At 37.5% G+C, this 12,023-nt stretch overlaps 1 protein-coding gene across 1 annotated transcript; it reads right to left on the reverse strand.

Moving 5' to 3' along the window:
- Positions 1-4,707: 4,707 nt before the first annotated feature.
- On the reverse strand, positions 4,708-5,893 carry LOC112171429. The gene is made up of 3 exons (XM_024308613.2): positions 5,733-5,893; positions 5,400-5,625; positions 4,708-5,007 (listed from the first exon to the last, which is right to left on the reverse strand). The coding sequence occupies exons 1-3, from the start codon at positions 5,796-5,798 to the stop codon at positions 4,799-4,801; spliced, it is 501 nt and encodes a 166-aa protein (XP_024164381.1). The 5' UTR covers positions 5,799-5,893; the 3' UTR covers positions 4,708-4,798.
- Positions 5,894-12,023: the final 6,130 nt, after the last annotated feature.

Genomic DNA, 12,023 nt, shown 5'->3' on the forward strand with positions numbered 1-12,023 from the left:
ATTGACTCATAAGTTTCTCTAAGATGCATTTCCTTCCACAGTCATTAGATGTAATATCAAGGTATTCAGTTCCATTCTCACGGTGTGTTTTTACATGATAACCGTTGGCACAAATTGCTTTGAAACATTAACAAGGTTCGATTAGCTCTTGGTGCATATAGAGCGTCTGTGACTTTAAGTGTTGTGCCATTAGGCAGCAAAAATTTGGCAGTTCCTCGCCCTTTTATTAGTTGTGATAATCCAATCATCGTAGTCACAGAGGAATTATAGGCTATTAGTTCAATGAATAATTGCCTATTTCTTAATATTATGTGGGTAGTTCCACTATCATCTAAGCACTCAAGTTCTCCTCCATTCATTCCTACAAATAAATGGGAGGTATTTAGAAAATATAACTCATATTCTTTAGAGTATTTCTATTTGCGTAGAATGGTATTCTTTTCATTCTAATAATTTTTTCTCTTTTCTAGATGTATTGCTTTACATCTGTATAGTTCTATTTCGAACCATGTAAATATGTGTATAGAAATAAATTTGAATAAATTTAGTGCTTCAGAATAAAATTTGAAATTTATTAATAAGCCAACGATAAGCAAATCAAGGTCTTTGTTCAGAAATCTAATTCATCAAACCATTCTTTAAGACCAAATAATAGTCTAATTAAAAATGAGGCATTATGCCTTCACAACTATCTTTTGAAAATAAAATGAATAAAACAGATCAGTCAAGATTGAGAGCATCCATTGATTTAGCAAGTTCCTCTTTGCCATTGAAGTCTGCAATTGTAAGGTTGACGTTTAGGTCATGACCTCCTTCTTCCATATAGTGAGCCTCTTGTTCTTTAGACTCTCTATACCTCTTGTAATTGGCTGCTACTCTGTTGTTTGCTTGGCAGTTCTTGTACCAATGCCCAATGAATCCACGCCTATAGCATGGTTCATTGTCAACTCTTTCCTTTTGCATCTTGTTTCCATGATCCCCATGTCCCTTTCCATGTGGTGCATGGTTGCCACGTGGGTAAGGATCAACACGTCTAAACCCCTTTGCATTGGAGGTCTTTCCACCTTTCATTTTTCCATAATGAGCCTCCGGAATTTTCTTTGTCCCAGTGGGCCTGGCATTGTTGTTCAAGAGAATCTCATTATGTCTCTCAGCCACTTGCAGTAGGCTTATCAACTTATTGAAGGTTGTGATTCCTTTGTTGTCATACTCCAACTGATACTGGTTCGCTAGTATAAAAGCTGAATTAGGAAAGGTGGTAAGAGTCTTGTAGATCATATCATCTTCTGTGATTTCCCTTCCACAAAAATTGAGACGTGCTTTTAAGCGCAACATGTCCTTGTTGAAGTCATTGACCTTTTCATAGTCAAGCAAGCGGATTCCATTCCACTGAATAGCTAGTTCTAGGAGTAAAGTGTCATGAATGTTTCCAAAACGTCCTTTAAGGACATCCCACAATTCTTTGGGTGTCTTCAACTGACGGTACTCCCAGCGTAGGCTAGGATCAATATGTCGCCTCAGAAACATTAAGGCATCTGCTTTCACCTTATTAGATAGTTCATCATCTTTGGGGTCAGTAATGGTGGCAGTGTAGTCTTTTGCCACAAAGGCAGTTTCCATATCGGAAACCCAACGATGGTACTCAAGTCCTTCTGAGTCCAAAATGTCAAACTCAGGTCGAGTTGGATCAGCCATCTACACAAAACAAGAGGGAAGATATAAATTACGCAGTCATAAAGACATCCACGTAAAATATTTTCCAAAAATATGAATTAGATTTCAAGACCAAGATTCATAATGGTCACATTTTTTCGATGCTATGTGAAAATACTTTATCACAGTAAGTGTGTATTTATAATGCGCATGTACTTTCATTACCATGGCAAAACGCAATTCTTTTTGTATAGCATTCTAAACAAGTAATAATCATAGCACGTAATAAATAATAAAAACATAGCATATATTAAAATAAATTACATGGCATGCTCAAATTTCACAAATGTATACCAAAATATATGCTACATATATCATGCGTAAAAATAAAATATAAATAATAGCATAATGTAAAACATGCATAGGCATAATTTATAAAAGCGTAAATAAAATAAAAACACGCTCAAAATTGCATAAATAATAAAGTATAAAGCATGCTTAAAAATAGTAGACATAAATGAAAATCACATGCTTTAGATTCCACGAATATATATATCACATATATAACAAGCAATAAAATAGCATGCTCAAAAATAAAAAATTCTAATTATAAATAATTAAATATACCATAGTATGAAAAGAAAAGAGAACATACTTGGTTTCGAGAAAAATAATTCTAACGCACGCGCGTGTTGATGCAGGCGTGCGTAGCAATTTTTTTTTTTTTTTTTTTCTGGTTCTACTGGGCTTGCTGATTTGTTGGGCTGCAGGGCCTATTTTTTTTTTGTTTCTGGGCCACACAGTTTTTCTTTTCTGGGCCTGCAGGTTTTTTTTTTTTTGGCCGGGTCCCTTTTCTTTGGGCCGGGTTTTTTTTTTCTCTTTTTTTTTCTTCCTCTTCTTCACGTCTTCTTCCTCCTTCTGCTCTTCTTCCTTTTGGTTTGCAGAACTGCAAAAGAGTAGCTGACGCAGGTCGTGGGCGGCGGCGGGAAGGCGGGGTGTGCAAGGCCGCGGCTAGGCAGGGTCGGTAGGCTGCTAGGATCGACGGCAAGGTGCAGCACCGCAGGTATGGGGAGCAGTAGCAACGGAATCGAGGCTGGAGGACGTTGGGATCTGCGGCCGGTGAAGGGCAGACGCTGGTGGGCTGCGCGGTTGGGCAGGCTGCACGAATGAGCGAACGCTAGGGCTGCTGGGTTGTGCAGGTCGGTGTATTGCAGGAGGCGATGCAGTGGGCTGCTGGGATCTGCGCAGGCGGGGCTGTAGTCCGGAAGATCGATCTGGCTGTCCGGCAGCGGTGGTCAGATCGGAGCAGCAGGCGACCGACTGGGCAGGCTGGAGGCCGGTCTGTGGCTGCTGGTAGTGGTGTACTGCGGTGGTGATGGCAGAGGGTGGGGCTGCTGCTAGAGGAATTTTTTGTTTTTTTTTGTTTACAGTGGCGGCATAAAAGAAGAAAATGTTTTTGTTTTCTTCTTAGGGTTTTGGGTTTTTTTTTTCGACGGAAAGAAACTAGAAAATTAGGATTTTTTCTTTTGGCTATTTGCTCTGAGCGTGCTGATAACGTGTTAAAGTAAAATGACAATTGGAATTGGTCTACTCATTTCATTTCATAGTCCCTTTATATAGGGATAGAATTACAACGGAAATATTAAGTACATTAAATACATTGAATGCTGATTGATCTATAATTGTGCTGATTGATGGTAATCGCCGATTCCTTGATTCCCTCTCCGTCAGTCGCTTTGACGAAGGCACATAATATGTTTTTCCTTTAACAATCTTAGATATTAATATCTAAGGATTTCTTTAATATACCCACTTTTCGATTGCATATTCACATCTCGACCGTTCATTTTTAAGTATATATGAGCAAATCATCTCTGCAAATTTTCAGCCAAATTGATAATCATTAAGGCATTCAAAATTGTGATTTACAATTATGAACACGAACGGTTCAAGTTGGACAGACTCGGTTCGTTCATTGATTTAATCTGGTTCGATACCTTAACAATCATCAATTTTACTGAAAATTTGCAAAAGTGATCTATACATTAAGACCTAAGAACTGAACGGTTGAGATGTGAATATGCGATCAAAAAGTGGGTCTATTAAAGAAATTCTTAGATATTAATATCTAAGGACCTCCTTAACAGAGAAAAGTTGTGTGTGTGTGTGTGTCTATATATATATATATAGCATAATTCTGGACTACACCGGGAGTAGCGTACGCCTTTGACGGGCCTCAACAGAAGGGCATAATAGTCCTTTCAAATTCACGTTAGAAAGAATACGTGGTCAGGGTTAAAAATCTTCTACTACAGCGGTAATTGGAGGGCAGAATGGACAGTTCGGATTTTAGATCACCGCTAGTCGAAGTGTCGAACTGTTGAAGGCACTGAGATACCGATCTAAAATTCCCGATCCGCACCAAAATTGAAGAGGAAGGGCAGAAAGACAATGACACAACCCTTTTGAATTTCAAAGAGAGGATGCAAAACCAATAACAGTAAAGAGCTTTGAGTGGAAGTAATGATATCGGAAGTAGATCCATCTCTATAGCCTCTGTAACCCAGTCGAGACTCTTCCATACGACCACTAAGCGGTGGCTCATGGCTCCCAATCGCTTCGTCTCCTCGACGCGGTTTCAAAATCTGGACACCCAACTCAAGACTTCTTTACATGCATAGCTGGAGAATCTGAAAACCGTAGGGGGGTGTATTGTATTTGGATTTATGTGGACTTTTTTTAAATGATAGACTTTTTCAAAAGTCCATGGACTCTATAAAAAGTTCATAGACTTCTATTGATTTCTTAAAACCATTGACTTTTAGCATAGACTTTTTACTGATTTATAAAAATCTACAGACTTTATATGAATGACTTCTATAGATTTCACAATATTTACAAAAAAGAAAGAAAGAAAAAAAGCTAGTTTATGAGTCAGAGAATAGAATAGGATGCAGTAGCTATGTTAACTAACGTCCATTAGCGTAGAAATCAGAGAAGCTCAAATAATGTTATGAAACAAACGTATAAGAAAATAAAGGAAAAATCTCCAAATATAATCCACCAAAAGGTACCAAAAATAAGAGACGGGAAAAAAAAAAGTTTCATGCTAAAGAAGCAGACGTCTCTGAAACAATGATATGATTTATTCTTCTCCTTCATTTTCACTTTCTTCATTGTTATTGTTTTCATTGTTGGCATTTGGTTGGGCATCTATCCACATATGAGTAGTAATACTCATTCTCCATTCATTAGCATTTTCTCTCTGCTGATCTTGGGTTTGAAAATCATCCCATTCAAAATTATCTTCGTGATTGTCTATCGGATCTTCTTCTGGTTCGGGAGGAAATTCATCTGAACGGCATTCCTGTCGAAGAAAATTGTGCAGTCCTGCACAAGCCAAAACTAGCTCTGCTTATGTCTTATATGAAAATGGTGGTGCTGATTTGAAGATTGTGAAACGCGACTTAAATATTCCAAATATTCTCTCAATGACATTCCTCAAGGAAGCATGACAAAGATTGAATAACTCAATTGCATTGACAGGATGGTTTCCTTCACCACCAAAATCTTTGAGATGATATCGAGTACCTCGAAATGGAGCTAAAAATCGGCGTCGATTTGGAAATCCGCAATCCCCTAAGTAATATTTACCTAATAATAAAAAAAATATATGCAATTAGCATGTTATATGACATAAATTGTAATAAGTGTTCTGAACTTTTTTTATGCAAGTAAAACTATACCTGGTGGCACTTTGAGTCCATTTCGTGTAGAAATCGCATCATTCAATACTTTTGAATTATGAGCGGAACCCTCCCATCCACTAATTACATATGTGAACTGTAAATCAAAGTTACAAGCAGCTAATACATTTTGTGATATCTTCCCATGTCGATTTCGATATCTGCTAACCTCACGTCCAACTACCGTTGCTGGAATATGTGTGCCATCTATAGCTCCGACGCAATCCTGAAACAATGAAAAAAGATATAAAATAGTTGAAAAGAAAAATGAAATAATATCTTCATTACTGTACAATGAAATAAATAACCATCCATAAAAGTTGCATTGCTTACCTTAAAGTAAGGATAAAACTTTGTACTTTCTCTTATGTTAGGTGGCACAGACTCAGGTTTAGCCATAAACTCCGGTGCTATTGTATTCAAGGCCTTCAAGACTTTGTTGAAACTTTTGCTAACAGTGAAATGAGATCGCTCAAATATCAGCCGAGCTTCACTGTATCGATTGTTTTGGCCGACAACAAGTAGAAAGGTTGGGAGCATTTCTTCAACACAAATGTGTCTTGTATCTCGCAAAGGTGTTTTCACTTTTAGGATGCTACATAATTTTCGAAAAACGTCAGGATACATTCTATACACCTCTCTAAAGATTTGAGGGTCTCTGTCTAATATTTTGTGCATATATATGTATCCACTTGATGTCACTGGTCGCCGAGTCAGTGAACGTCTAATACGTTCACCACGTATGCTGAATACAAGGTCGTATAACACATAAACCATTGCTTGTATTGCCATTAATAATATCTTAACAGCCTCGTAAAACTGTTCTTCCTCTTCATCAGCTCCATACATGTCCATTTCAGACATTGCTAATAGAGAAAGCACCTAAACATAAAAATGTCACTATTCATATTAACATTCATTCAAAAGCAAATCAAATATCATAAATATTTAAACAAAAAATAAGTTGTAATCCATCACACACAAGTTTAAAATCATTCAAAACAAGCTGCAATTGAAACAAAATAATTTAAAATCATTCCTAAGATTCATTTTCCTCCGCTCCAAATGTTGTTGCATCTGTATCATCACCTAGACTGATTGAGCCCATTCCAGTTGCAGTTCCATTTCCAACTGCAATTTTCAAGTCCTCATAGTCTGGAAAAGTTTCTGACCGAAAGTGCCCATGCGTTGGATGTGACTAGTAGGAAAAAAAAAAAATTGTCAATATGATGATAAACATTTGAAGTAATTATAAATCCAAATTAGAATAAACGAAAAGGCAATAAGCTCACCTTCAAATAATCTGCCCATACTTCATCATCAGCAGTGAATCTTTTTGTGATGGGATCCCACCCAAATCCAGAACTATGGCGCATAAGCTGAGAGTAATTGGTGTATTGTTTCTTAAACCATTTCACTATGCTTTGGTAATGACTAAAAGTTATTTCATAACCAAGTTTTTCCTTAAGTTTACTATCATTGTTGTCTAATGCGTAAAAGTGAGGGAGAGAGTGCTAGTCATGTCTTTGTGCACTGCACAGTCACTCACTTAAGATATAGAGATTAATGATTAATGGAGACCTCACCTACCCTTTAGTTAAGTTTGGGTAGATCGAAGAAGCAGAAGTGTGTAAGGGCTATGTTGGTGATCTAAGTAAGCACAGCTTGGAAACTGTAATTATATATATCAAGGAAAGGAGATCAGTCTATGCTTGAAGCGCAAGGTCTTTAACTTTCTTGAGGGGAAAATCTAGCTAGTCCTACTAACAGTGATGCACAAGATGATTGCACAAGAAATTTACTAAAAGCTAGCTTGTCGGACCTGGAGCAAAGTACATGAATGTTTCTACTTAGCTTTGGGGTATTTAAAGAGGTCTTAAATATCCCTTATAGAATGAGGACTGTAAATATAAAATTCCTTCGTGATATAGGAATTACTAATTTCCTTCCCTTCCAAGTATTATGAAGTGGATATGGTTAAGGTTCACATCTATAGAATTACTAGAAGAAAAAGTGTACTAACTCCATCATAGAATAGATATTATATAGGACTCTATATTCCTTTCTCCTGTGTTTCCTAGCTTTTAGAAGTTTCCTAGTCTAACATATAAGAGCGTTACAACTCCCAACAACTTTTCTGGGTGCAGAAGGGCAAACAAGTATACCGGTCTAGCTCCGAAATCTTTTCCGATGAGGAAAACCTATAGAAATTACATTAGCGTAACAGATGATCATGTTACATCAATCTGAAGAGTCAATTTACCTAGGCTCATTAGATACATGCTTTCTCTGTTACCAAACAACATCTAACAAATAGTGCACAATGAAGCTTAGCTAGCTTCTACTCTTTATCATACAAAAAGTCTAGTTCTCTAGGCAATTAGCTGAAATCTTTATAAGCTGATAACCAACACAGAAAAAAGTAGCATCAATAAATTGAAGACAACTTAGAGGCAAGAACCTTTCCCATCAAGATTCAAACTTAACTCTATTAAAGTACCCAAGTTCATAAATTTTTGGTTCATGTTTCATCCAAAAATAAAAATAAACAAACTTTCCTTTATCATGCACCAATCGATCCCAAATAAACAAATTGGAGTTCCCAAAATCCCAAACTACAAAATAAGGGAAGTGAACAAATTGGTATAGCAAATTCTCAATCATAGTATAATCCAACTGGGAGATCATGGCTTGTTAGTTTGCGTGCTTCTAAATTTTACAAAAAAGATGGCAGATTATATGACCCTGACATAAGGTTGGTCACAAATTCGTGAAGCGAACAAGATTTCACTTGGGGATACCATAATTTTTGAGCTTGTCAAGCAAAGAGCGATGAAAATTCATATTATCAGAATAGGGAGATTGAGAGGCAAAGGATGTGTTGTTAGACTAGTTGCTCCTAATGTCAAAAGCTCAATCTAGTTAGTTAGCTTTCTGGTAAATCAGGATCTCCTTGAACTTCACTGTGTTATGTTTCATTCGCCAAAAAAAAAAAAAAAAAAAAGAAATAGACGCAGCAACCAACAGAAGAAAAGGAACTTCTTTCAGAATAGTCTAATAAGGATGACAATTGCAATAACAACAATAGTGCAAGACGCAGGACTATGATCAAACCGTAAAAGCATTAAGCATATACGTATAGACGACAAATTTGGGTTTAGGGTTTTAGGAGTAGATGATAATATTTGGGTTATTAGGGTTCCAAGCATCACAATTGAAAAACAAAAAAAATCAAATTCAACAACAACACTGAACATGTTAGGTATTAGAAGTTGATACCACAAAACATTAGAGAAAAGACAACAAAAAATTTATAGCAAATTACCACTACCTACACTTTTAGTCCATAAATTACCATTAGCAGGCCTGTTTTTTAAATTCTCATGCGGTACTGTTCATGGCCCATGCGGTACTGTTCATGGCCCATGCGGTCAGATTCCTTCACTTTTTGAATTATTTCTATTGGTAAGTAATTTACGAATCTGCCCTTGTGAGTTTGATAATGTGAATTAACACTGCTGAATGTCAGTAGCATTGTGAAGAAATAATATTTCTATATTCCATCTTTGTTTTTCTTAGAAACAACTCATTTATTTAATAATTCCAAAAACTATTTATAAATATTACAATATGAAACTTGAACAATATATCACCTCTTCTCATGGTGAAGAAGTTTCTCCAGCAGAATTTCCTGGAGTACTGACCCTCAGTAGTATATTGACCCCCAGTAGTATACTAGCCCTAGTAGTATACTGACCCTCAGTAGTGTACTGATCCCCAGTAGTATAGTGACCCCCAGTAGTATACTAGCTCATTCATCATTTTTCTGATCAATGAGCACAATTGGAGCCTTCTTTTACTATCTTATAAACGCAATGACAATTACATGATTAATCGAGGCACTTTATGTCAAAGTTGGATGCAAGAAAAGAGTTCAATCTTTTAGGAGCTAATCATTTAAAGATGCCAATGAATCCCTTTAGCAAAAACAAGCATGTACAGGGCAGAAAATCAGTAAGCAAAAAATTAGACATCCTTTTCCTCTATTACACATGAAGAAAGATTTCAGAAAATAATATGCATAAAACCAAAACAGAACAAGCAAAAAGAAAAATCTGTAAAATCTTGAATTTTAAATGAGGTTATAATTAATTAACCCTCCCATTCGTCAGTGAGAAAAGAAAAGAAATATGCAGAAACTTGTCGCTCATATTTGAAAATCAAGAGAAAGCAACACCACGAAAATGACAGTAACAGAACCCAGTCTAAACCCTTCACCACAATCCAAACAAGAAATTACTACAAACCAGAGCCAATATCCCCAAACAAACAAAAAAAGTTAATCAAACTTTGCGAGCATTTTGAGTGAATCTCTCAGGAAACCGAATAACGTATAATCATGTTTGCATTTCCATACCCTATGAACAGTGCATTAGCCTAAAATCACAGAGAAACCAAAGGTCAAAATCACACCGTAGAGATGGCTCGAATGAGAGAGGAGCTCCGAGACAAAGCGTTGAAGAGAGTGAAGTGTCTTCCTCCGGCGGTGAGAGCGAGCGAGTTTGCTGACCTCAGCCCTTGGTACCTTCCAATCTCCACCTTAGGCTCCCGGAGCACCGCCATCGTCGCAGCTCCGAATGCCGCCGCTGTCGTAGTCGTCGTCGTCGTCATATCAAATCAAAACGTCGTCGTATTGTTCATGGCTTTCAGAAGACGAACTGAGAGAGAGAGAGAGAGAGAGAGAGAGAGAGAGAGAGAGAGAGAGAGAGAGAGAGAGAGAGAGAGAGAGAGAGAGAGAGAGAGAGAGAATCAGAGGAAAAGGGGAAGAGGGGAAGAGGGGAAATGAGCTGGGTTTCTTCGCAGCTTTGCTTCGCCGGCTTCGCAGCCTCGCTTCTCCTGATTCGCAGCCTCGCTTCTCCTGATTCGCAACCCCCCTTCGCCTGTTGCTTCGCCGCCTCGATCCGCCAGCTGCTTCGTCCCCTACCTTCGTCGGAGCCCTAGATCGATTTAGGGAGGATTTGGATTTTGGGATGGTTTCGATTTTGGAACCATTCTGATTTTGAGAGAAATGGGTTATGTGAGTCTCAGTGGCATGTTTCGTAATTTTCTTAGTATTTGAGTGTTTTTTCTATAAAATGAGCTGACAGTTTGTTTCAATTATTGGCCGCATGGGCTATTGGTTTTGGAGTCTGCTATTGGTAAATAGTAGTGTCATTTTGTAGTTATTGGTAAAAAGCTCAAAAATTTAAGAAAGAGAGATGATGGAGGACCAACCTCTTCGCGCGCAGAGAGCAGAACTTTGATAGGCTTTTCCACGCTCAAAAGCTTTGCTCTAATGGCTGGACAAATATTGGAGTTTGTTATTTATACTAAACACTATAAAGTCCATGATTTTCCATGATTTTCTAATTCCGTATGTATGAATGATATTTTGAATACCCCTAAACTTCTATTCATTTTTAATTATGGATTGTTAAAAGTCTGTATTGAATACACTCGGACTTTTAAATTCCATAGACTTCTTTAAAAATGCCAGTAATTCCATATTCAATACACTCCCTGTAGTCTGCAATTCATTCATATGATTCATGTCTGGGTCTTCCCAGTGTGCCGCTCAATTACACCATTGAAGTTCATCGCAGGTAATCTTCCTTCCAATCTCAATCTGGGCGAGTTTGTATTATCGTAAATTTTGGTAGTCATGGATTTTGAGGATTTTCCTTTTTGTGTTGTTGAACTAGGGAGTTCATACTTGAGACAGTAGTAGTTTATGAGAAGCAAATCTGTCTTTGGCCCGACAGTGAAGTTGACAATTTGACATGCATAGTAGCAGAATTTGAGAATCATATAATTAATCTCGCCAAAATCAAATAGATCTTGAGTAGCTTTCTTGCTGCAAATGAATCGAAAAGACCCCAAGTGATCAATTGGGTATGCATTTGGGTGATCTGGGCCAAGCTCTGACATGAATCCAGAACTGACAAGATACGGGTTTAAGCAAAGAGAGTTTAAGAGAAGAAGAAGAGCGGTGGGCGCATGAGATATAAACATTTGGCTCCATGGGTCCTGCGAAGTAAATCCAGAATTCATATGTAAATACACATAGCAACCTTTGTTCTCCTCAGCCCTAGTTAGCAATGCGACAAAATTACTAGTTGGTGTTTGAAACTTTTTCCCTTCAGTCGTGTCAAAGCAAAGACTACGTTCTTTACCAGTTCTTATGAATGGGGATGAACAAGGTTAGATTGACCCTGGTCAATGAATCAAAACTTTCTCACCATAAATTAATGAATTAAGTTCGACATGTGGGATTTGTCATGAAAGCCCTTCTTCTTTTACTGTAACGGTTTGGTTTTGAACTTATAACAGCAGTGAAGTGTGCAATTACTACTGTGCCATGCTCATCCACATTGTGTGGATAGGAAGATGCCAGCAAGACAACCCCACTTTTGCGTAGTGTACGCTCAGCGTAGCCCAGACACACCCATATACATATAGAGGGCCTTTCCACTAAGAGGCCTTTTTTTAGTTTTTCTAGGGATAGGGCATTAGAATAACTTTTTGATCACATTTCAGCATCTCAACTGTTCAGTTTTTAGGTCCTAATATGTAGATTTTTTCTGC

Source organism: Rosa chinensis, chromosome 6, assembly GCF_002994745.2.
Source record: "Rosa chinensis cultivar Old Blush chromosome 6, RchiOBHm-V2, whole genome shotgun sequence".
NCBI lineage: Eukaryota > Viridiplantae > Streptophyta > Magnoliopsida > Rosales > Rosaceae > Rosa > Rosa chinensis.